Source organism: Camelina sativa, chromosome 4 (genome assembly GCF_030686135.1).
Source record: "Camelina sativa cultivar CO46 ecotype springtype chromosome 4, ASM3068613v1".
In the NCBI taxonomy this organism is placed as follows: domain Eukaryota; kingdom Viridiplantae; phylum Streptophyta; class Magnoliopsida; order Brassicales; family Brassicaceae; genus Camelina; species Camelina sativa.
Window position 1 is genome coordinate 28,374,480 of NC_141883.1, and position 25,132 is coordinate 28,399,611.

Sequence of the window (25,132 nt, forward strand, 5' to 3'; positions counted from 1 at the left end):
GTGAACAACTGATTTGCTATTTGCAGCTTTAACACCAAACAAAATTTGGTTTCTTTCAGGAAAGGTTTTATAGTTTGGCACTAAATTGAAAGAGAATCTAACAAAATGTTTTTGCTAAAATACAAATCATAGCTAGCTTCTGTCAGAATGCGTAAGCTGACAACTAATAATAGGCTCTCACTGCATTCCTTCTTCAGCGGAAAGGTTCTTTAAGGAGAGTTTTGGCCTTTTCGGTGGAGCGTTGAAACATTTCACATCTCCCCACACTCAGTAATTAAAACTGCAAGCTTAGGCCGGTTATTAGGTCCGATAGCCACGTTCTCAATCTTCCGCATCACCAATAAACCATCCCCAAGCACTCTCTGTACATCAAAATAAGAATTTGCAATGAGTTAAAAACAACACTACTACAGATTATACGCACAATAGTTCATGACTTGATGGCTCTTCCTCAACTATATATGGCATTCAAGTCTTTTTTTTTTCATGTCTGACCACAAAGGGAGAACTAAGAATTTGATGGAAGAAAATTAAAAAGCTTAATGTGTATGTGAAGAGAGGACATACCCCAAAGACAACATGCTTATTGTCAAGCCAGTCGCATTTTGCACAGGTAATGAAGAACTGCAATTGTCAAAAGCAAAGGTGATTAGCAAGATGTTATGCCCAACCAGCAACTAATGTATCTTACTTTTTTCTAAATCCTCCCAAGATTTATATAATAGTTTAGCATTATAGTCAAAACAGAAAGCATCCAGAGCTCAAAGCTTGCATTATCCACATTTATGTTTTAACTTGTCTCATATCACAAACAAATAAGGCTATTATAATGAGGACTGAAATTACCTGGCACCCATTTGTGTTTGGTCCACTGTTAGCCTACAACAAAAGAATGAGAGCCATAATATTAGCAACCAAAGTCGTGAGTAATACATCAAATTCAAAGTTTTGACTCATGAATAACGAAAAGCTCGAGGTGAACTGAATCAATATATCAACCGCATTGAACAAATTTCTAGCTCAGATTCATAAAGCTAATTGCTTACCATGGAGAGCAGTCCTGGGCCAGTATGTTTGGCAGTAAAATTTTCATCATCGAACTTGTGGCCATAAATTGATACACATCCACTACCATCATTCTGCAGAGTTGTAACATGTATTAGGTATCCAGTAACGAACCAAGAACATAAAACAAGAGAGATAAAAGACAGTGCCAGAAGCTGAGAACCAACATAAAGTAGTCAAAGAAGGGAGGACTTATAAGAAGTAAAGGAAGATACTACTAACCTTAAGAAAATCACCACTTTGAATCATAAAATCCTTGATAACCCTGTGAAACTGACACTCTTTGTAACCAAGAGGCTTTCCAGCCTTTCTGAAATTGCACCCACAACATCCAAGAAAAGAAGACAAACAAGGGTTAGATTTAAAGTAACTCAAAACCAATTATTAACTGCGCTTTAAGCTAAAGCAAAGGTTCAAGAACTATGCATCAACAAACACAAAAATCTAGTCTAAAGCATGAAACCTCATAAGAGGAACACCAAATTCTAAATCTTTAAATTCGTCAAAATTCAACCTCAAAAGAAACTCCAAAGATGCAAGAACGAAGAACTTAGATGCGTACCTGTGTTCACCAGTACAGAACTGCCTGAAGTTCTCAGCGGTTCTGGGAGCAATATCGGCGAAAAGCTCCATCTTGATACGACCGGCGGGGATGCCACCAATAGAGACATCGAAGAAGACGACTGGGTTTTTAGGGTTCTGTGGTCTTACATGCCACTCAACGTTTCCACCACCGCCGCCGCTTGAAGGAGCTGCTGCTGTTGTTGTTGGTGCAGCAACGATTCCTCCTCCCGAATTCATTATCTCTACCTCAAAACTCTCGTTTGATGATTTGATTTCTCTCAGCTCCGGCGATACCTATCAGCTCCTCCTCCTCCTCCTTGTCGTCTCTCTCTCTCTCTCTCTGCTTTTATTATTATGCTTTTGCTTTCAGGCTTTTTATTTTGTGTTACATTTAAATTGAAACAATTATTACAAAATTGTATATACAACTAATAATTAAATTAATGTTAAGAGTAATTTGCAAAATTAACAAAAGAAAAATTATGGAAATTAGACAAAAGTATAGTAACCATTAACAGATTTGGTGACAATGGTTTAAGTGTATGTATGATCAATACAGGAATAATAAGGTATTTGAAAGCTTCCATTGTCATAAGTTCTCAAAGAATTATTCAACAGTAATCAACTAAGAGGACTTCAGAGGCTGCTCACGTCTGTGTGGTCTCTCCATAAGCCAAACTCTTTTATCCTTTCAAAACTTTTGAGAACTCCCCTTGTTGTTATCAAGTTCTTCCAACACAGCCAACAGTTTAGGATCCGCATAGTTCTCGATGAGAAAAGCGGGTTTGGCTTGCACAAGGATGCTAGCTGGATTCCCTGTAGTGAGTCCGATCACGGGCATTCCAGCTGCAACTCCAGCTTTTATCCCAGAGATCGAGTCTTCGAACACTAGCGTGTGGTCCTTTGACACGTTAAGGATTTCAAGAGCCTTCAAGTAAGGTCCAGGGTGTGGTTTTGGATATTCACATTCAGAGCCAAGTATCACTGCTTGAAAGAAATCAGTCAGACCGAGTTTTGATATCATTAGCTCTGCGTTTTCTTTTGGAGCGTTTGTAACCGCAGCTCGTTTCAAACCACGATCTTCGATCCATTTGGTCAGCTTTATAAGCCCATCTAGTGGCTTAATCTTTTCTGCAACAAGTCTAAAAATCAATAAGAAAAGAACAAAAACACACAAAGTTACTCCAAAATTAACTCAAACCTTTGAAACAAGTTGTGTGAAAGTTTAAAGAGAAGTATATATAAAAAAAAAAGACTTACTTGCGGTAAAGAGCTTCTTTTTCATCACAGAATTGTATCCCTCTAGGAACATCATCAGGGAACAGAAGTTGAGCAATTTCAGAATTGTGTTTGCCAGCAATGTTAGCAACAAAGAACTTCTCGTCGATTGGGACACCATTGTTAAAACCAATCTGTTAATGATAGAAAGGATCCAATATTGATTGATCAACACAAGATGAGTTGATATTAACCTTTGAAGATATGATGATGATGATGATATGAAAAAAAAAAAAAAAAAAAAAAGAGTAAGGAACCTCTTGAAGCAGTTCTTGAAAGGCAATAAGGTGAATGGGATCTGAATCACAGAGTGTTCCATCAACATCAAACAGAATGGCTTCTAATGGAGCAAGATGTGACAGAGAAGGTTTGCTGTTTCCCCACACAACAAAATCAGAAAAAGTTGAGATGAGATTCCATCAAAAAGGATACCATAATCGAACCCAATTAGACAAACACTTGATAGCTACAAGTTCCATTGATCTTGGAGACACAAACACTAACACGAAATCGCAGTTTTCTAAACAAAACTAACAAGAATCGTAGGAAACGTAGCGAATGATGAAAATGGAAAGCTTATAATACAGATTCGTGCATATAGAAGAGATTATAAGTATCGTTTGATGAATGATGATCAGAGAAGAAAGCTTACCTCTCAGTAGGATTAAGATCAGAGGAGCCATTCATTGTGTCGTGATGATGAGATCCAATGAAGAAAAATAATGGATCTGTGATTGCAAAACAAAACGAGAAGACAAACAAATGGTATTGGAGAGATTCGTCAACAAAACAAAACAAGAAGCGAAGAAGAAGAAGAAGACAGAACCAAAAAAGGTATCAGAATGGTGTCAGTGGAGAAGATTCGGGGACTCTTCTTCGCCCACGTGTCACCTTTAAATTACCGTGACATTAAACCGGAGTTCTATGACATTAAACCGAAATTCATTGACATTCAACCCGGTTTAGAGATGAAATTCGATTAAAATCCGTAATTAGGAGTCACATTAGTAGAGTTTCAACTTACAAGTTTCAATTTCAGATTCATGCAACATTTAAGATACAATTTTATGGAGCTTTAATCGTGGATTCATCACTTGTTATCGCAACTCGAAACACTCTTTGTTCATCAAATTCAAAAAGCAAAAAAACAAAACATAGCACACAAAATTTACTTCCCTAATTTTCATGTCAGCAATGACAAAAGCTCTTTTTTATTATCAAATCGAACCAAATGGTATAGAAAACGCAAATTTTGGGATTAAAAACATTAAACCATAATAAAAACATTGAACCGGAATTTGTTGACATTAAACCGGAATTCATTGACATATAACCGGAATTCATTAACATTCAACCGGTTTATTATATTACATTCGATTGGAATCTGTAATTAGATTCACATAAGTTTATGAGTTTCGTTTCAAATTCATGCAACATTTAAGATGCAGATTCATGTAACTTTAATCGCGGGTTAATCACTTGTTATCGCACTCTATCAAATATGAAAACAAAGAAACAAAACAGAGCACACAATAATTACTTCCCTAAACAGACCAAATTTTCATGTCAGCAATGATAAAAGCTCTTTTTATTATCAAATCGAACCAAATGGTATTGAAAAACGCAAATTTTGGGATTAAAAACATAAAACCATAATGAAAGGGAAATCGAATGTTCAATCAATTTTTTTGGTAATGGTTTCTCAAAAAAACGGAATCAATCGGATTTGGAGAGGAGTGTGATCAAGAAATCTCTGTAGTTCCCTTTGATCTTGTCTTGGATTCTTTGTGCCAAAGTCTCACCATAAAGCTTATTGTACTCTTCTTTGATCTCTTTCATCTCATCACTATGATCCGCTCTTGTAACAAACACTCTTGTCAACCATTTCTTGGTAGTCTTGTCTGCCTCGTTGTTCAGAGACGCATCCAAAATCTATAAAAAAAAACAAATGACAACAAAAGTACATTTGTAAACTAAAGAAGTTAACACTTGTGTTTGAAACAATAGGAACGAGAATATGGTTCTGTACCTTGCTGAAATACACAGCCGGTTTGAGCAAACAAAGCAATGCTTCGTTGAGGAGCGAAGAATGAGATACACCCTAATGATCATCATGCACCACAAGATTTCATTAGAAAATTATTTAAAAAAACATTGGGATGTATATAAAATAATATAAGAAGCGAGTTGTTATAATTTATGTTACCCCAAGAAGATCAGAGCCTTTAATATCGTTAAAGTGTTTGTAGACATGTTGGAGATGGGGTTTGCTTCTTGTGGTCAAAATCCTAACAACCTCATCCTTTTCTACGACTTCTTCTCCGGGAGAAGCCACAGCTTCGGCCAGAATCTTAGCCTCCGATTTGGCAGAATCGTCTTTCACCTTGTTCCCTTCGTATCTATAAGCACTCACGAGCCCCACAAGCAACTGCACCAAAAGCAAAGACAAGTGAGTAAGAAGAATGTTAAGATATTTCCCACAATATTGGAAATGTGAATTAGGAACAAATTACTGACCTTGCGATTAGGTCCGTGGACGTGAGAGGCAATGTCTTCTTCCATTGACTGGTCGAAGAGAGAGTGGTAAGCTTTACGTGCACCAAGGAGATCCTCAGCGGAACGCGTGCATGCGACCTCCACGATGAGGTTGTACGCTTCTTCTCCTTTCTTTAAAGCTTTCTTCATCAACCTTGCGTCTCTCTCCCATGGATGCATCGCCCACATCACCACCGCGTTCTACACATCACACACCAAATTGTTACAAATATTGTATGATGGAAGTGGAGATGATTCACGTGAGTTCCCTGAACGATCATTGTCAATTAGTTTTGATATAAAACGCGAGTTTTATCTAAGGTTTTTTAAGATGTAAATCCAAAATCGTTTCCATCAATACATAGTCGTCTAACTTTTTGCAAGAAATGTTTGCGAGTATATGTTATTAGTATTGCATACTAATAGAAAACCAATCAATATAAAATAAGCAAAATAACCAGCTGTCTTAATTATTTTGGCTAAATAGTGATAATTACTTTAAGCAAATTCATATGTTGACCAAAAAAAAAAGCAAATTCATATTTGTTTACTCTTTTTTTACATGGTTGGTTTTTTTTACTTTTATTAGGTAAAAAACAATTGATTTGTTATTCGGTTTGACTCCAAAAAGAAAAAAAGATTATTATTAGGTAAAAAACATTTAAGAAAATGTGAAGAGAAATTAATTAAGCTGGAAAAAAGGAAGATCATCGAAGGAGAAAGAACTGACATTGAAGCGAGAGAACTCAAGCTTGAGATGTCTGACGAAGTGATCATGACATTTCTCAAAAGCTCTTTCTTCATCTTCCACAAAGAAACCTTTGCTTGCTTTCCTAAATAGTTTTCGATGATCCTTGTGCGATTTCCCCAGTGTGCTAATCAAAGCGTTCTCATCAACTCCCATCCCTAGATTCCCTATTATACATTTATACGTACATTTATATATATATTTATAGATGTTTCTTAATCCCAAAATCTAAATCATTATCCCAAAATCCACTAGATTAGTTTATTAGAATTACCTGAGAATGCTTCAGTGAGGCTTTCGAGGTCGAGAGGAAGAGCCATTTTTCTCTTTGGAGTTTTAGTTTTTTTTTTCTTCTTTTTGTTGGTTTTGGTTTATGTGGAAATCTATGGAAGAGGGACAACACGTTTTATATGATGATTAAGGGTAATGTTGTGGTTAAAGGAGGGAGGCAAGGGTTTTTTCGGTATTTAAAATCTGATTAAAGACAAATGCTAGCTAGCTAGGGGTATTGTTGTAACAAGGAGTAGTAACTCCCTCGAAATTTAATTACATAAGTTAGAGTTAACAACTGTTTAGAAGAAATTTACACTTTTTTTCAACTTATTGAAGTTTGTATTAACTGGAACTTTATTAAGTTTGACCATTATATGAATTGTACTTAAGTTTTATAATACAAAACGGGGGGTTCTTGAAAAAATATAAGATTTCTTTTACAGTTTTCAAACATGTACTAGGACAATTGTAACAAAATTTGGGTTTGTTTCGTAAAAGATTATTAGTCTATTATTTTTTCTAAGAAAAAAGGAAGAAATTGAATAATATATTTAGACAAAAATATTAGTACGTTTTTAGAATAAGGGTTATAGAAGTATTCCTCAAAATTAAAAGGAAAGAGCATTTTTAATACATGACATAGATAAAGCAAACCAAAGTGACACAAGTGTTCGTTTAGGATTATATATGATCATGTGTAAGATTACGATCCATGTGGATCTTTGAATTAATTACATCTAAGCGTCAACTAATTGTAAATCCCACTAAATCTTTAAAGAATAAACATATCAATAAAATAGATTAGTCCGAAAAAAATAGGTTTCGAAGATCATGTTCAAAGGAAGATATTATATCTCTTCTTCTCTGTTTTATTTTTCTACTTTACCTCCTTTTATTTTTAAAGTAATGGATCCTTGAAATTAAAAATTTATGTATCCTCATAAGGTCCAGACTGTCAATTTCATAAATTATGCACCCAATTGTAGATGAGAAGCCCCCATCACATTTGCTTCTCACTATTGCTCTAGCTTATGTATTATTATAGTATTCAACAAATATCACATGGATTTTCTAATAGATTATTGCTGAATACATTTGTCATTGACATTGTGCAACCAACCACTTCTTTTGTCATATTTGCATGTGTTATCCCTTAACCAAAAGATATAATTTGGTCAACCAATCCGTGTATGACTATGAGAACTATAATAAGAAACCAGAGAAATATTTACAACTTATGCGCAGGTTTTTCATCCATAATTTATTTAATGAATTTAAATATTTATATCAGTTTAATAAAATAACAATTTTGTATCTTTTAGTTATATAGTTTAATAATTTTTATGATTACTTACTTAAACAAAAAAAAAATTATCTTAAAAATATTTTAAACAAACAGAGAAAATTTGTGTTAATTTCATATCTCATATATATCTTTAAATAGACCATAAACTAAACTAAAATTATAGTACTATATAATATTTTTTTATTAAATGTTTGTACTTTGATAACTTTAAAATTTCACTGATCTAATTAAATGAAGGATAGTCAGCTATAAGATTTATATATCAAAATGTGTTTTGTTCAACTTTTGTTGACGCTTTAGCATACTACTCATAATTCAATTTTCAACAGCTCACATTTTAATTATGGTAGCATATAGAATTGTGTTTATTCAATACATTACAAAAAAAAATATAATTTTAATATTGGTGACGAGATAATTACTCATTCATTAAACAAAAATGTTACAAGATTATGACATAACTCACTTATTGGGATTAAGAAAGAGTGGAACCATTGAAAAATCAACGTGTGGGCACATTCTCATCAAAACTTAGTTCACATTTGTTTACATTAAAAAGACATATTAAAATACTAACATATCTTAGATGGAAACAAATAAAAATGACTGTTACGTATTGTATGTTTATTTATTTTTTAATCTACTACACACGAATCTCCTCCATCTGATTACGTTGAAAAACAATCTCATTGTTCTAACCAAATTTCTGTTAAAAAAAGAAGAAAAAAAAAATAGAGAAGATCACGTTTTACACGACGAGACGACTTAACATAAGTTGGAGGACAGCTGTGTTGAGCCGTGTCATTTTGCATATCGCTATCTATTTATTTGATTTGGTTATACTCTATATGTCACTCATATATATAACATCCCATCATGTTCCTCATCTTAAATATTATTTATGTAGCGCACATGTCACACAAGTGACACAAACAGCTTTGACTACAACTTATAATAATATATGGTTTCATCGATCTAGCTTAGGGTGTGAATTAGTAATCAAATTAATTAGAAGATATAGGGAAGAACTGATTTTCTCTACTATTTGGCAAACCTTTTACGTTTCTCAATAATGCAAAGTTTAAACGTACACAACATGTATAGCTCTACTTGTCAAACAAAATATAACATGTGAAAAAGGTTACATTTGACAAGTTACACTTACACCGTATTATATAAGTTGTACGTCGTAAGTGTATTCTTATGAATTAGCAAAAAACTACTAACACATTCAATTTATCAGTCCGGAGATAACGTAAAACTTGACATGACTCTTCTTTAGAAGATTCCCAAATCAAACATTTAAAACGCGTACTCCCTCAGTTTTTATAGATTTATGTTCTCTTTTATTAGTTCTTGTCTTTTTTGTAACCACTACTTATACCTAATTAATTACTTTTATTGTAACAACTAACAACACTACTTTTATTTCGTATAAAGTTTGTTTTATTTCAAGAAATTTTTAATATCACCATTTATTATTGTGATAAATATAATTGTCTTTGTCCATTTATTTGAAACTGCAACCATACAAAACCATTTATTGATCTTTCCGCCATTGATTATGCTTTGAAGTTGAGTACAATCTCCCTCCACGGCGTTCATAGTCCATAATAAAAACACATTTACAAAACCATATGCCTTTTACACACACTGAATGCGAGGCATGTTATAACATAGCTTTACGTTCGACTTCAAGTGGGAGACGTTGCTTTTACTGATCCAGCCGAACAGAACTGACCATAAGAATCTCGTAACATGCATGCAGAGTCACCCTCTTCTTTTGCTTTTCCATGTATCCTTTTCTCATAAAATACATGTATCGAATTATATTAGATCATGCACACATGTTAACCATGCACCTAATCAAAAGTATCTTTGTTAGCCTTTAAAGTGAAAAAAAAACTTTAAACGTTATCTTAAGGACTAAGGAGTTCTTGGTGAATTTATGGTTAGATTATGCAAATAGTTAAAAGAAAGAGTACTAATCATCAATAATACACAACTAACATTGGACCCGATTAATTAAACTTATTGTCCTTTAAAACTAAAACTCGACAGAAATAGGTTAATTGCGTCATTACGGTTACGTCTCCGGGGTATTTATGTCAAATATAACATCCCCTTGCAAAAACATAATTACACCTAAATAAAATTAATAACTCCGCCTTGGAAAAAAAAAAACTAAAGACGAGACAGAGAGAGAGAGAAACTGAGAGAAACTGAAATGGCCACCATTACCAAGTTCCTTCCCCAGCTCAGGATTCTGAAACTCTCAATCAAGCTTTTCGTGGTACGTACGTTACATTCATAGATTATGAGAAGCATTAAAGCATTTGTGTGTGATTCGAATCAAAAGTTGTCTTTATTTATTTATTTGTGTAGGTTGGGGAACGGATGAGAAGGCTGTTATACGAGTTTTAGGACAAAGGAACGAGAGCCAAAGAAGGAAGATCAGAGAAAGTTACAGAGAGGTTTACGGCAAAGATCTTATCAATGATCTCTCTTCTGAATTGTCTGGTGATTTCATGGTAATTTACTGTAACGTTTTTGTATAATCCGTAATCCAAAGAGTTAGATAGAGAGATTTCTAAAACATGTGATTGATGATATGAATATGGTTCGTAGAAAGCTGTGGTTTCGTGGGTGTATGATCCAGCAGAGAGAGACGCAAGGCTTGTGAACAAGATTTTGAACAAGGAGAAGAAGAGGAAGAAAGGGGTGGTTGAGAATTTGAAGGTTATTGTAGAGATCTCTTGCACAACTTCTCCAAACCATTTGATTGCTGTGAGAAAAGCTTATTGTTCTCTCTTTGACTCATCTCTTGAAGAGCACATTGCTTCTTCTCTGCCTTTTCCTCTTGCAAAGGTTATTCCTTTTTTTTTCGAAATTGGATTCAAAGTTTGGTTTTGTTTAGGTGCCCTCATGAGGAAAGCTCAAATTTTGATGGGTTTTGATTTGTATGTAAACTACAGTTTTTGGTGACGTTGGCAAGTTCATTCAGATATGGCAAAGATAAGACTGATGCAGAAGTAGCTACTATTGAGGCGGCTATGCTACGTGAAGCGATAGAGAAGAAGCAATTAGATCATGATCATGTTCTGTACATATTGGGAACCCGTAGTGTCTACCAGCTCAGAGAGACTTTTGCTGCTTACAAGCAGAGTTATGGGAACACATTTGATAAGGTTCAGATTCATGGTTTGGTGGTAGCTTTGTTCTCGTATGTGTTTTGTTTTCTTGGATATTTACATGTTTGTGTTTTGTATGGACAGGATGTTGATGGATGTCCGGGAGATGCTGATTTGAGAAGTCTATTACAGGTGGCAATCTTTTGTATTAATACTCCTGAGAAACACTTTGCAAAGGTGCTAGCTATTACATTGAGCGAGATTAGATTCAAAATGATGGCGGTTTGTTCCTCAAGTTTGTGTTTGTTGTTTGGCAGGTTGTAAGAGATTCCATTGAGGGTTTTGGAACAGATGAGGATTCATTGACGAGAGCGATTGTGACGCGTGCAGAGATTGATATGATGAAAGTAAGAGGAGAGTATTTCAACATGTACAACACAAGCATGGATAATGCTATCATTGGTGACATTTCTGGAAATTACAAGGACTTCCTCATCACCTTACTTGGATCCAAAATCTGATCTATTCAGTTTTTTATATTCTTTGGCTTGTGACTTGTATAATCAAATGCATTGTATCCCAACTCCAGTTTAAATTATTTTAAAAAATAATCAAAAAAAATTCTCTTGATTCTTGAACTTTTAAAATCAAATTAAGTCTACGTTTAGTATTGTTTTTGTAATAATTAACTAAAAACCAAACGAGTCACACATAGAGATGATCCACCTCTGCTCTGCTTCATTTTTACCTTGACTTGTAAACTGAGCTCAACTTTGTTTTCAAGACAAACTTGTGTTTTCTTTTCACACAATTTATCTCTACTATATTACTTCCAAAAAGTACATTTTAGTAACATGACATGTTTTTGACAAATATGAAATACTACATCAAATTGCCATTATAGTTAGTTAAAAAAATATTAAAACATCATTAAAGGTAGTTTAGACATTTAAATAGATTACAAATTTATAACATTACAAATTAATACTTCCTAATCAACATATACTGTACATAACCATATGCAATCTCTTAGATACATCATTATATGAAATATTTGTTTAACATGTTAGACTTTGTAAATATTCTTCTAATAACATATACAACTCATGTTTGTATTTGGTTAATATACCATGTTGATTTTAGAAAAAAGTTACATGATTTATTCTTATATTTCTCAAATTCTATTCATAAAATCTCAAACTTTTTTTTGTAAAAATGTCAATAACTAATTTATTCAATTTTAAAAACAAAAATACATTATTAATTTCAAAAAATAAATAAAACAATCCAAATTTTAAAATAAAACAATCCAAATTTTAAAATAAAACAATCCAAATCAATAAATAAAACAATCCAAATTTTAACAAAGATGAGTGAATCAATGTTGATTAATAAATTAAAAGAAAATAATATTCGGAATTTTTAAATTTAGAGGTGTTATCAAAGAACAAAAACACTTTCAAAGTCAATTTAAAATATATATATATATATATATATATATATATATATATATATATATATATATAAAGAGGTGTGAAAAAAAATGTGCGTGACAAACAAGTGCGAACAATGAAAGCTGGGAGTACGACGAAGAAACACAATTGTTGGATCAAAACATTGCAACTTTTGAGATTATTAACAAATCTAAACAGTTAGATGAGATAATAAAAACAATCTCATCTGTTATATTTAAATTGACTCCTAAAAGTGGGTTTGCTATAATATATAAACATATAAATCTATAGAAATCATAATCAGTTACCTAGATTAATACTTGGAAGAGATGATTGATGCGGTATAAATAGAAAACGACACCAAACAAAAGTTAGATGATGAAATCAATAAATAAAATAATTTGAATTTTAACGAAGACAAGTGAATCAATGTTGATTAATAAATTGAAAGAGAATTTTTAAAACTTGGAGGTGTGAAACAATACTAAAAAAACAAAAACTCTTTTCAAAGTTCATAAATATATGTATATATATATAAATAAAGAGGTGTGAAAACGAATAGGTGTGAAATAAAAAAGTGTAAAACAAAAAGGTGCGAAAATTAACAAGTGCAAACATTGAAAGCTAGGGGTTCGACGAAGAAACACAATTGTTAGATCAATACATTGCAACTTTTGAGATCAATAACAAATCTAAATTGTTAGATGAGACAATAAAAACAATCTCATCCGTCAGATTTAAAATGACCCTTAAAAGTGGGTTTGCTATTATATATAAAAATTAAAAAAATAACACTCCAATAAATCAATTCTTTGATTTTATTTGTTAACTTGTAAGTTTAAAATTAAAATAATACTCATAAAACAATAAAATCGAATAATAGTCCATAAAAATCTATATATAATAAACAAAGAGGTGTAAAATACATAAAACATAGAGGTGTTAAAAAGAAAGGTGTAAAAATTAATAGGTGCGGGTTTTGAAATATGGGGATACGACGAAGAAACACGATTATTGTTAAAAACACGATCTTTAATAATTCTAAACCGTTAGATGAGATAATATAAATAATCTCATACATTAGATTAAATTTGAGCCCCAAAAATGGGTTTATTATAAATAAAGCAATAAGAAAAAGAATAAAATAAACTTTGTATGCTTCAAGGTTTATGTCTTTATAGATCATTAATGTTATATTCTTTCTGAACTATACGACCACACATATAAAAATTAATAGGTGCGATTTTTGAAAGATGTGGGTGCGATGAAAAGACATGATTATTTGAAGGAAAAAACTTGCAATTGTTGAGATCATTAATAATTTTAAACCGTTATATGGAATAATAGAACTAATCTCATCCGTTAAATTTTAATTGACAGAAAAAGTGGGTTTGCTATTATATGTAGACTTGTAAGTTTTAAAAATACTCAGAAAACAATAAATTCGAAACTTGTTTTTGTAATCTATAAAAGTTTATATATAATAAACAAAGAGATGTAAAATATAAACGTGTAAAACATAGAGGTGTGAAACAAGAAGGTACAAAGATTAATAGGTGCGATTTTTGAAAGATGGGGATATGACGAAAAGATGCAAAAATTAATAGATACGATTTTTGAAAGATGGGAGTGCGACAAAGAGACACGATTATTTGAAAGAAAAAAACTTGTAACTATTGGAATCATTAATAATTATAAACTGTTAAATAAAATAATAAAACTAATCTTATATGTTGGATAAAAATTGACACAAAAAATAGGTTTGCTATTATATATAGATTTTTTAAACAAAAAACATCGTAAGAGTCAAATTACGACTGAATAATATATATTCAAACAAAATTCCGAGTGAATATTTATATTTAGTTTCGTACATTTATTTGGTTAAAATGCATAATTTTATATTTAAAACATGATATTTTGTATTTTATTTTTTGTAATTGATAAATTAAAATTTTAATAGATTTTTACTTTTTTTTTTTTTTTTTTTTACTGTAGGGGTTAGAAGAAAGATTCCTTTTCCTTACTTTTCGTCCCGAATATATATAAAAAAAAAGAAGAAGAAGAAGGTCTAGGAATCGTGAAGAGTTCTTTAGAAATTTCTTTTTGGCTAGAATTGGTCTACGAGAATTGGTGAGTGCTTCGTTCCTTTCGAAATTTGCGTTTGATTATATAATACCGAAGTGTTCTTTCTCATGTAAGTCTCGTGTTCTGATGTCGAATTTTTAGGTTTTACGGGACGAATTTGATTTGTAATTGATGATTCGTTGATTTTTGTGGTTTTGGGTAGCTGGAATTAGGAGGAATCAAGGTGAATTTTTTGAAGCCTGAGTTTTGATCTTTAAACTCCGTGTTAAGAGTGTATTTTTGCCAAATTGTTTCAGCCGAGATGGAATCGACCTCTGGTGCTCTGCATCCATTGGCGGCGGGATCGTTCATATATTTTCCAGGAGGGTCAGTGAATTCAATATATATATATATATATATATATATATATATATATTTACTTACTTCGTAGTCCCTTACCCTTTTTGAGAGTGAGTTTTCCCAGTCGCTCAGGTCAATCATAAAATGTCTGAATATTTTTTTGTAGGACATCATCCTCTGGGAAGGAGGGCATGAAAGAAGAGGTTGTGCGACTAGGAGTTGAGCTCTCACTATCTATTGCTGAATCCATGTTCTTGCTGTCTGATGACATTTATACTTTATTATGGTTCTGCTATAAGTTATGGAGAGATGTAATACCCTACCAGAATCCCGTGTTAGAAAGGGTGCTTCGTGTTATTCACTATATCCACTCAAAAGAGATCAAACCCAAGAATGGGGTGTATCAGGAAGGTGGCAAATCGGTCCAATGGGAATTGATCAGAAACACATGGAAGGATTTTTCTGACGGTATCATTGTTTTGCATCGCCTGGATATGCTTCTCAGACGAAAAGATTGCTCCTTTAGTGAGCGACTCTTATTGTCGGCTTTTGAAAAATACAAGCAACAAGTGCTACACAAGTTAGAGGATAAATTGAAGCCCGCAAAGCATGTTTCAGAGGCGCATGGGTTTGCCAGGGAGACGTTACAGTCTAACATTTTTTACTTGTGGAACTCTCTCTTTCATGAAGAAGCAATACCCAAAGTGGTAAGGCTTAGGATTCTTAGCGACCTGTTTACACCTATTTTGGGCAAACCAGTGCACAGCGAGATACAGGCACTCCCCGTATGTTCTCCTTACATTCTAGGGTTAGTAGTTCCACTTAGCCCCTTTGACAGTATTGCTTACTCACTCACTCGGGTCCAATAAGTCTTCATATTAACTTTGCTTTTTTTTGTTTTGCAGGAAGGATTTTGCAATGCAGGAACTCAAAGAGGAGGTTGTGCGATTAGGAGTTGAGCTCTCACTATCTATTGCTGCATCGATGTTCTTGCTGTGTGATGACATTCATACTTTATTATGGTTCTGCTTTAAGTTATGGAGAGGTGTAATACCGTACCGGAATCCCGTGTTAGAAAGGCTGCTTCGTGTTATTCATTATATCTACTTAAAAGATATTAAACCGAAGAATGGAGTGTATCAGGATGGTGGCAAATCGGTCCAATGGGAATTGATCAGAAACACATGGAAGGATTTTTCTGACGGAATCATAGTTTTGCATCGCCTGGATATGGTTCTCAGAAAAAAAGATTGCTCCTTTGATGACAAACTATTATCATCGGCTATTAGAAAATACAAGCAAGAAGTGCTGAAGAAGCTAGAGGATAGTTTGAGTTCCGCTGAGGATGTTTCAGAGGCGCATGGGTTTGCCAGGGAGACGTTAGAGTCTAACATTTTTGACTTGTGGAAATCTCTATTTGATGAAGAACCAACACCCAAAGTGGTAAGGACTAGGATTCTTAGCGACCTGTTTACACCTATTTTGGGCAAACCGCATAGCGAGATACAGGCACTCCCCGTATGTTCTCCTTACATTCTAGGGTTAGTAGTTCCACTTAGCCCCTTTGACAGTATTGCTTACTCACTCACTCGGATCAAAAGCCTTCATATTGACTTTTTTTTTTTTGTTTTGCAGGAAGGATTTTGCAATGCAGGAACTGAAAGAGGAGGTTGTGCGACTAGGAGTTGAGCTATCACTATTTATAGCGGAATCGATGTTTTTGCTGTGTGATAACATTCGTATGATGTTACGGTTCTGCTATAGACTATGGATGGATGCAAAAAGGGACTTGATTGGTGATAGTCCCGTGGTGGAAAGGCTGCTCCGTGTTATTCATTATGTCTACACAAAAGATATCAAACCGAAGAATGGAGTTTATCAGAATGGTGGCAACAATTCGGCCCATTGGGGACTGATCAGTAGGACGAGTGAGAGTTTTGTCGCTGGATTTAGAGATCTGGATCGCCTTGTCTTGTTTCTCAGAGCAGGAGAAATATGTGGACGAGAGTTTATGTCTAGTATTAAAGAAGAGGTGGAGAAGGTAGGGGAGAAGTTGTTGTTTGTGAAGGCTGTTTCTGAGGCGAATGGGTTTGCGAGGGATGTGATGGAGTCAAACTTTTTGGACTTATGGAAATCTCTCTTTGACAAAGAAGCCAAGGAAGCAACACTGACTCTGAAAGCGATAAAGAATGGGATCCTTCGTGACTTGTTTCTCCCTCTATATAACGAAGCACCATAGCGATTGCAGAGAACTCAAAACAATCTCATCTAACTTAAGTTACGTATGCACACATTTTTACTCATTTAGTAAATGTATATCTTTCATTTTTACTTATTTCATCTTAATTTCACTTTTTCATTTCACTTAAATTCACAATTGTCAAGCTTCAACGTGTGTAGTTAGAACGTAGTTAGAACGAGAGAGAAACTCCTAAACTTTTACAAACTTTAAAAGTAAAAAAAAAAAAAAAAAAAAAAAATTACTCGAATGTTATCCAAAAGTTGGTTTATTACTCATATCTATAAATCACAATTTACCCATTAGATTTAGTTTTTCGATTTTGAGTAAAAAAAATAAAAAAAAAATACACATCAGCAAATTAAAATACACATCATTTTTTATTTTCCACGTTACTAAACAGTTTTTTTTTAGAATCGACATACAATTGACTGATATAGCTAAGTTATCGACATAAACGGCTGACTTATGAAATATTTGTAAATTAGAATTATTATAACTCAAAATTAAAATATAGAATGAAAAAAATGAATATTACAATCATTATAAAATATAATAAGTAATAATTATAGACAAAGATTGATTTTTACACAGTCTGATCGAAATGTGTAAAACATTCAAAACATGACATTTAGGGGTTAAGGTTAGGGTTAGGGTTAGGGTTTGAGGTGTAGGGTTCATATTTCCAACATTATGGGTTTTAATATAACAGTTTGGTTTTGGTTATATTGTGTTTGGTTTAAGGTGGTAATTTGGATATACTAATATGATAACCATTTGAAAATTTAAAAATTTTTAAAATTACTTTTCGGTTATTTCCGGTTATGGGTCGGTTAGATGAATATATAACCATAAATAATCTAAATGTTATCCAAATTAGGTCGATTAACTTAATATAACCGATAGCAAGCCAAATATAACCGTAATTAACCGAAAATAATAGAAAAAATAGTTTCCAGTTTGGTTCGGTTTGGTCGGTTATTTAGTCATTCTAATTTGAGGGTTGACTGAGTTATGGTAAAGTTATGGCTGAGTTATGCAACGGATATATTAATTTATTTATATACCTTCTCGAGAATACAAAAAGTGTTGTTGGGGAGACGCAAACAATAATTATGTTTATTGTTAAGAACCACACACGTAATAAATGAGATTTTAGCGATTTTTTATTTAAAAGGAATTCAAAATTTGAATTTGAATTTTTTAATTTTTTTTTAATAAAAGTATTTCTCAAACAATTGACTGATATGGCTGAGTTATCGACATAAACGGCTGAATTATGAAATATTTGTAAATTAGAATTATTATAACTCAAAATTAAAATATATAATGAAAAAATAAATATTACAATCATTATAAGCAATAAAAATTAATAATTATAGACAAAGATTGATTTTTACACAATCTGATCAAAATGTGTAAAACATTCAAAACATGATATTTAGGGGTTAGGGTTAGGGTTAGGGTTAGGGTTTCAGGTTTATGGTTCATATTTCCAACAGTATGGGTTTTAATATAACAGTTTGGTTTTGGTTATATTGTGTTTGATTTAAGGTGGTAATTTGGATATACTAATATGATAACCATTTGAAAATTTAAAAATTTTTGAAATTACTTTTCGGTTATTTCCGGTTATGGATCTGTTAGATGAATATATAACCATAAATAATCCAAATGTTATCCAAATTAGATCGATTAACTTAATATAACCAATAGCAAGCCAAATATAACCGTAATTAACCGAAAATAATGGAAAAAATAGTTTCTGGTTTGGTTCGGTTTGGTCGGTTATTTAGTCATTCTAATTTGAGGGTTGGCTGAGTTATCGTTTAGGGTCTTCTCAATAATATGAAAACGTATTCTTCTTTCTTTCCTGAGTCTTTTGTTATGTCAGATTCCTAATAAGTATTAAAACATCTCTCGATGTCACAAAAAGTGTTGTTAGGGAAGCGCAAAAAATCACTAATTTTGTGTCTGCTCAAATCCACACGCATAATAAATTCATAAAGTGAGCTTTTTATCACAAGATATTATTGCAAATAATTAAATAATTATTATTCGAATTTAGAATTTTATTTTTCTAAAAGTATTTCTCTAACAATTGAATATTAAAATTATTATAACTCAAAATTTAAATTTAGAATGGAAATATGTCTATTATTAGGTTAACTGATGGTTTCCCGCCAAAATATCGCTTTACGGCTGAGTTATAATTATTACGGGAAAACGAAAGGTCATGTGACGACTGAGTTATAGTGAGTTATGGCTGAGTTATCACAAGAAACAATATGAAAGAAATGGATGATATATATGACTTTACGGCTGAGTTATAATATTTACGGGAAAACGAAAGTTCATGTGACGGCTGAGTTATAGTGAGTTGTGGCTGAGTTATCACAAGAAACAATTTGAAAGTAAATGAATGATATATATGACTTGACGGCTGAGTTATAATATTTACAGAAAAACGAAAGGTCTCGTCGATTCATGTTACAACTGAGTTATAGTGTTTTATGGCTGAGTTATCACAAGAAACAATATGAAAGTAAATGGCTGATATATATGACTTTACGACTGAGTTATAATATTTACGGGAAAACGAAAGGTCTCGTCGATTCATGTGACGGCTGAGTTATAGTGATTTATAAATCCTTAATGACTGATATATCGGAGTCGTCGAAAACATTAAATCGGGTCAAAAATTCATCGTCTTCTTCTTCGTCATATGGTACTTCGACAACTTCTTCTTCTTCTTAGTTTTCTTTGTCAACGATCTTACCATAATCAAAACAAGTGTCTTCAAATCCCCCACCGTATGTACACTTCGTATGTAGATTCTACTTTCGAGTCACTAATTGGCCGAATCATACTTCCTCTAGCTCCACTAGTTTATGTAGACTCTTTCGCCGAAAACTCTACACAGAGACGTAGCTGATCAGTTTTCCATAGCTCCAAAAAACATTGCAATTGTCGATCATTGGAGAAAAAACTGGTGGAGTATCATGCGCCATATGTTTCAGTGACTTGTTCGAGAACATGTAGCTCAGCTTTAGCTCATGGCTAAACGCGTCCAATCGGTAGTCTTCAAGAACAAGCTTCACAAGCTTGTCGTGTGTTGTGCCTCCATCTATCTGCACAACTATACACCCTCTATTGTCGGTGTTAAATACATATCTCTGTGTCTTTACCCAATTACCGGAAACAAATAGAACCGGAACTGGATCCATGAAAGAAAAAGAAGAACAAGGTGAAGAAGAAGTAGAAGAAGAAGGTGAAGAAGAAGGTGAAGAAAAAGTAAAAGAACAAGGTGAAGAAGAAGTAGAAAAACAAGTAGAATAAGAAGGTAAATAGTTCACTTATTAACCAGTTGAAGAACAAGAGTCGAACGACGTTTCGTATTTCCGGAGAAAAAAAATGATGACATGGATGTTGCGTCCGACGTGGCAAGTCAGCCATCAAACAAATAATAACTCAGCCTAAATAAAACTCAGCCATCAAACAAATTATAACTCAGTCACAACATGAAAAACATTACAGTAATTAAAAAGCAAAAAAATTGCTGCCAAATTCAGCCGCTTCATCAACTAAAAATATGTAACTCAGCCGTATCGTTTAATAAGTCAGCTGTAACTGAATAACATTCTAGTAATTAATCTTTTGCTATTAAGTCAGCCGTCAAATGGCTGAGTTGTACGATAAGTCAGCCTATCACGGCTGAGTTATAGTTTTTTTGCATAACTCAGCCTTAACAACATCTCATAAGTCAGCCGTTTTTCATAACTCAGCCAGTCGAAAAATGGTAACTCAGCTGTGTCGTAGTGATAACTCAGCCAAAATTTTGACAACTCAACCATTGGGTGAAAACCCAGCCGTAAGGACGGCTGAGTTAGAGCATAACTCAGCCAGATTTTGATAAGTCAGCCGTAACGCTTGGCTGAGTTATGCTCTAACTCAGCCGTCCGCTCTTACTCAAATGTTTTTCCCATAACTCAGCCGCAATATACCTATAACTCAGCCGCAACATACCTTTGTAAGGCGTTATGGCTGAGTTATGGTACACGTCCGCGTTTTCTGACGTAGCGTCTGACGTGACAATATCATTTTTGTAATTACGTTTTTTCCGGTAACATAAAACAAGGGCACGCTGGATATTTTGAAAATACTCAAAATATTCTAGTAATAAAATCTTTGTTTGTAGATTCTGGTAATATTACCTAATTTGAATAACATCTGAGTAAATCACCCAAAAAAAATCTTACAGAAGAACAATGAAAAAGGAAAAAAAATGGTGTTCGTAGTCTTCATCTCCAGTTCAATCTTCATCTTCTGATGAAGAGAGTGAAGTTTGAATACTTCAAGTAAGACATAACCATATATGATAAGTACCCTCTTATTGTGCATTTTAAACGGAATTATATGAATATATGTAAAAAAATTTCCCTCCATAAGTTCCGAGAATGGTTTGTGGGTGAGGAATTTCTCAATGCCTGATGTAAGTAGCCTTACTTTGATCCTTATAACACTTTCAAATGCTATCAATAACAATCACAAGTGCATGTTTTGTTTAGGAAGACTATGCAAGGACAAGACTACGGAGGCATTGATTTGGGTGTTTCTGTAGCTAATTTATACAGTGCGACAACCCAATGAGTTGTATGTTCATCCTTTGTGCTGAGGTAAAGCAAGTCATGTATGTATTTTGGTTAAAGAGTGAAGGGCTTAGGATTTAAAGGAGGTCTTACAATAGACTTGTGTAAATATTTTGTGTAGTTGCAAGCTCTTTCTTGTTACGTTTTAGCTCTTTTGTTCCCAAATATTTTTTATTAAAACTGTTTATGTTTGGATTATATCAAATTTTGCTCTTGTGATATCATTTTTGTTCAAAATTCCACCAAAATTATTATAAAAACAAATTCCACCAACAACGAAAACGCTAACAATTTTATGAATCAAAGCAAAACTATAAAAATATAGTAAGTTGCTTTCGTAATGGTCTTATTAAGCATCATTAGCTACCATCTTGGCGTGTACCCCCAACTCTCGCTTGGCTGTCAGATGAGTTAAAAATTATTTCTTATAATCCCAACAACTACTCTTTTAGAATCATTTAATTTCCAACAATGTATACCCATTTCTAGATAAAACTTACAAAACTTGTAGACCATTACATGACTTATATAGTATGTTTTTGGCTAGATTTAGTTATAATTTTAAGTTTTACCATTTTAGATAGCCGTGTTACCTACTATTTTTCGTTCTATTAAAAAAATATATATATATATATATATATATATATATGTCTAGATGAAAAGTTTCATATACTATGAGCTTTAAAAGTCTTGCAAAACAAACTTTGCAACTGTACTTGTATCTAGAAAAAAAGAAAACGAGATTTCGATTCTCTTTTTTTTTTTTTTTTCTAAATATTTCGATCCTCTTGATGAACCCATAAAACCAAGAAGAAAAAACAACACTCTGATAATTGTAAAAATTTGTTGATCATCTTATTCCATTATTGATTGAGTCTCTAACTGATTGAAACTGCCTCTGAAAAAACTTATTTTATCACCATCTTTATTTTATCATTGTAAACATTTTCTTCTAATAGTTTAACGACAATATTTCACAATAGATGAAGATTTATGCAACATTTAATTTTCATATTTCATCTACATCAAACTTTAAAGGTTTGGTTTTCCTTAAAATATTTAGTTAATTAGTAGTATGAAAATAATAAAATAAATCCTTTAACAAAAAAAAGATGAAAAGATATAAAATTGTAATTCAGAAATGCCATTGGATGTTTGATATTAAAAAAAGAAATGTTGAATGACCAAACGTATCTGATTTACAAAGAAAAAAGTACCAAACAACATTTTGCCCCCTTTTTACTTTTAATTAGTTGAGTAGAGACACAATAAACCCAGTTCTCTTAACCATGCCCATTAAACCGAATTTAACCACCCTAATAGCCTTTTTCATTCTTGCTCTCTACGCAATCCCATTGCCTTCCTCTCTATCTTCTATTGCTACAACTATCATAACCAATTCCCAACTCGGAGCATTAACAATACATTCAACATTCTTTGGATACAGACACCACCATCATCATCATCATCACCACCATGAGCCAATAAAACGTTGTGAGAAATGGACTTCAAGGCTTACACACCAATACAAGACTTCTCTTGTGTTGATTGTTGATTTGCATGGGTGCCGTAACTTAAGCAACGTTCAAAGTGCCATTGATGCTGTCCCTGATTTAAGCCCTTCCAAGACTCTCATCATCGTAAATTCGGGTTCTTATGGGTCCTATCTTCAACTCCAAACTCTTTTCTTTTCCCCTCTCCTCTCTATTGATCAATAATTCTTCCATATATATATATATATATATTCTTGTGTAATATGATAAATATTTAGTGACATATATTCTTGTGTAATATGGTATATATATTTAGTAACGTTTGAGTTAACGTTCGATGTAAGCAAGCAGGGAAAAAGTTACGTTTTAATGAAAACAAGACAAATATTGTTCTTCAAGGAAGAGGATATCAAAACACATCCATAGAATGGAATGACACAGCAAAATCCGCAGGAATTAGGTACGAATCAAGCTTCTTTCTCCGTGATTCTAGTTGTGGCTCTGTGTGCCATTACTCTACTGAGGCCAGGGCAATCCGAAGTGCTCATTACAAAATGCTTGTCATCACTTGTGAACGTTGAAGGTTGCGTAACTGAAATCTACAAATCAGTTTTCACAAGAAAGTTTGGTAATGTTGGACCAATATTGTGTTGCAAGGCGTTTTCGGATGTGGATGCCAAATGCTGGCCACAAATTTTTCCGCTAAATCCGTTCTTCCCTCCTCTTCTCAAGAATGAATGTTCTCGCATCAATGGAGCTGCTCCTACGCACAAGTGAGGTAGCTATCAGGACCATTATTCACAATATAAGTTTAGGCCTTTTATAAGCTTATAGTTTTAACTATTCAAGAATTTTCCCAATTCCAAAAAATGTGGTAGGTTGCTTTGTTCTAGGTTTTCAATTCGACAATTATCAAGTGTTCTGACTTAACAGGCTTTCATTTATTATTTAACACTCTAAATTAAAGGAATGTGTTGAAATCGCAGTAATGTTTATAAGCCATCAACATTTTGCTTTTGCCACATTGGAAAAATCAGTAGGCCTTTGATTCTACGGATTCTCTACTATTCGTGTGTGGTTTTCTTCTTACCCAAGAAAACGAAATGTCTTAGTTGAATCCATGATCTACTTCCTATAAGGCTTCTTTTATGTCTCTTATACGTAGCAGAAGACTCTCTCCGATTAGAGTCTGAAACAATAACAAACACCTCTGCTTTTTTCCGACCACTACTGTGTAAATTTTAAAACTAAAGAACTGATGGAGGGTTTATTAGAAAACAAACCCTTTCCAAAAATAGGCGTATGCCGCTTAAATGCAGAGAAGACACGGCGGTATTCTTTAGTAAAAGGCGAAAGAATAGTTCGCTTTGTCTTCACTGCACGGCTCCGTAAGTCTTTAAAGCCCGTTCTTGGGTCTTTATTTATACTACAGTTCACTTACTCTTCTTAAGTCTTGAGACCGATCTGGGATAATAGCAAATTAGTTAGCAACTTGATGGGGTGATCTGGGCTTTAAAGCCCGTGGAGATTAAACCCAATTATAATGCTTATGTTATCAGCCATGTCGGAGCTATAATGAGAGAGGAATGAATCCCATTCCCTTGTTCGATCGATAAGCTAAAATCGAGATGCTCGTATCGTAATCCTAGGCTCTCGGCTCCTTATCTGTTTTAGTAAATTGTGGTTTAAGCTAAATTGAGAGACAATGTTTGTCATCGCTCGGCAACACTGAAGGTTGCATAAAAGAAATCCACAAATCAGTTTTCACAGGAAAGTTTGATAATGTTGGACTAATGTGCTGCAAGAAGTTTTCGGCTATGGATGCGAAATGTTGGCCAAAAATATTTCCGCTAAATCCGTTCTTCCCTCTTCTCAAAAGTGAATGTTCTCGCATTAATGGAGCTGCTCCAACATACAAGTGAAGTATAGCTTAACCGCTAAAAAATCTTTAAATTTGGGTTATCATAGCG

At 33.3% G+C, this 25,132-nt stretch overlaps 5 protein-coding genes and 2 pseudogenes across 12 annotated transcripts; 3 read left to right on the top strand and 4 right to left on the bottom strand.

The window, feature by feature from the left end:
• Positions 1 to 27: 27 nt before the first annotated feature.
• Positions 28 to 1,976, bottom strand: LOC104782320 (peptidyl-prolyl cis-trans isomerase CYP22). The gene is made up of 6 exons (XM_010507225.3): positions 1,628 to 1,976; positions 1,288 to 1,375; positions 1,047 to 1,139; positions 847 to 879; positions 568 to 624; positions 28 to 362 (listed from the first exon to the last, which is right to left on the bottom strand). The coding sequence occupies exons 1-6, from the start codon at positions 1,864 to 1,866 to the stop codon at positions 252 to 254; spliced, it is 621 nt and encodes a 206-aa protein (XP_010505527.1). The 5' UTR covers positions 1,867 to 1,976; the 3' UTR covers positions 28 to 251.
• Positions 1,977 to 2,118: 142 nt separating this feature from the next.
• LOC104782321 (haloacid dehalogenase-like hydrolase domain-containing protein Sgpp) lies at positions 2,119 to 3,771 on the bottom strand. Of its 3 annotated transcripts, none has more exons than XM_087511724.1 (4): positions 3,560 to 3,771; positions 3,165 to 3,279; positions 2,890 to 3,041; positions 2,119 to 2,760 (listed from the first exon to the last, which is right to left on the bottom strand). In XM_087511724.1, the coding sequence occupies exons 1-4, from the start codon at positions 3,592 to 3,594 to the stop codon at positions 2,751 to 2,753; spliced, it is 312 nt and encodes a 103-aa protein (XP_087367850.1). In that variant the 5' UTR covers positions 3,595 to 3,771; the 3' UTR covers positions 2,119 to 2,750. The 3 variants fall into 3 exon arrangements, with proteins under 3 accessions (XP_087367850.1, XP_010505528.1, XP_087367849.1); XM_010507226.3 differs by having other exon boundaries at positions 2,119 to 2,771; XM_087511723.1 differs by lacking the exon at positions 3,560 to 3,771.
• Positions 3,772 to 4,480: 709 nt separating this feature from the next.
• On the bottom strand, positions 4,481 to 6,568 carry LOC104782322 (annexin D4). The gene is made up of 6 exons (XM_010507227.2): positions 6,465 to 6,568; positions 6,173 to 6,357; positions 5,425 to 5,643; positions 5,114 to 5,335; positions 4,937 to 5,008; positions 4,481 to 4,839 (listed from the first exon to the last, which is right to left on the bottom strand). The coding sequence occupies exons 1-6, from the start codon at positions 6,508 to 6,510 to the stop codon at positions 4,624 to 4,626; spliced, it is 960 nt and encodes a 319-aa protein (XP_010505529.1). The 5' UTR covers positions 6,511 to 6,568; the 3' UTR covers positions 4,481 to 4,623.
• A 2,699-nt stretch (positions 6,569 to 9,267) lies between these two features.
• On the top strand, positions 9,268 to 11,530 carry LOC104782323 (annexin D3-like). Of its 2 annotated transcripts, none has more exons than XM_010507228.3 (6): positions 9,268 to 10,062; positions 10,155 to 10,300; positions 10,398 to 10,637; positions 10,745 to 10,957; positions 11,045 to 11,137; positions 11,218 to 11,530. In XM_010507228.3, the coding sequence occupies exons 2-6, from the start codon at positions 10,298 to 10,300 to the stop codon at positions 11,419 to 11,421; spliced, it is 753 nt and encodes a 250-aa protein (XP_010505530.2). In that variant the 5' UTR covers positions 9,268 to 10,062; positions 10,155 to 10,297; the 3' UTR covers positions 11,422 to 11,530. The 2 variants fall into 2 exon arrangements, with proteins under 2 accessions (XP_010505530.2, XP_010505531.2); XM_010507229.3 differs by having other exon boundaries at positions 9,930 to 10,062; positions 11,045 to 11,092.
• Positions 11,531 to 14,379: 2,849 nt separating this feature from the next.
• LOC104784261 (uncharacterized) lies at positions 14,380 to 17,151 on the top strand. Of its 5 annotated transcripts, none has more exons than XM_087510967.1 (6): positions 14,398 to 14,487; positions 14,645 to 14,665; positions 14,739 to 14,808; positions 14,948 to 15,589; positions 15,687 to 16,322; positions 16,417 to 17,151. In XM_087510967.1, the coding sequence occupies exons 3-6, from the start codon at positions 14,744 to 14,746 to the stop codon at positions 17,018 to 17,020; spliced, it is 1,947 nt and encodes a 648-aa protein (XP_087367093.1). In that variant the 5' UTR covers positions 14,398 to 14,487; positions 14,645 to 14,665; positions 14,739 to 14,743; the 3' UTR covers positions 17,021 to 17,151. The 5 variants fall into 5 exon arrangements, with proteins under 5 accessions (XP_087367091.1, XP_087367093.1, XP_087367092.1 ...); XM_087510966.1 differs by having other exon boundaries at positions 14,400 to 14,487; positions 14,584 to 14,665; XM_019244225.2 differs by having other exon boundaries at positions 14,433 to 14,551.
• Positions 17,152 to 23,390: 6,239 nt separating this feature from the next.
• On the top strand, positions 23,391 to 25,084 carry LOC147946280 (uncharacterized; annotated as a pseudogene).
• LOC147946281 (U5 spliceosomal RNA) lies at positions 24,425 to 24,549 on the bottom strand (annotated as a pseudogene).
• Positions 25,085 to 25,132: the final 48 nt, after the last annotated feature.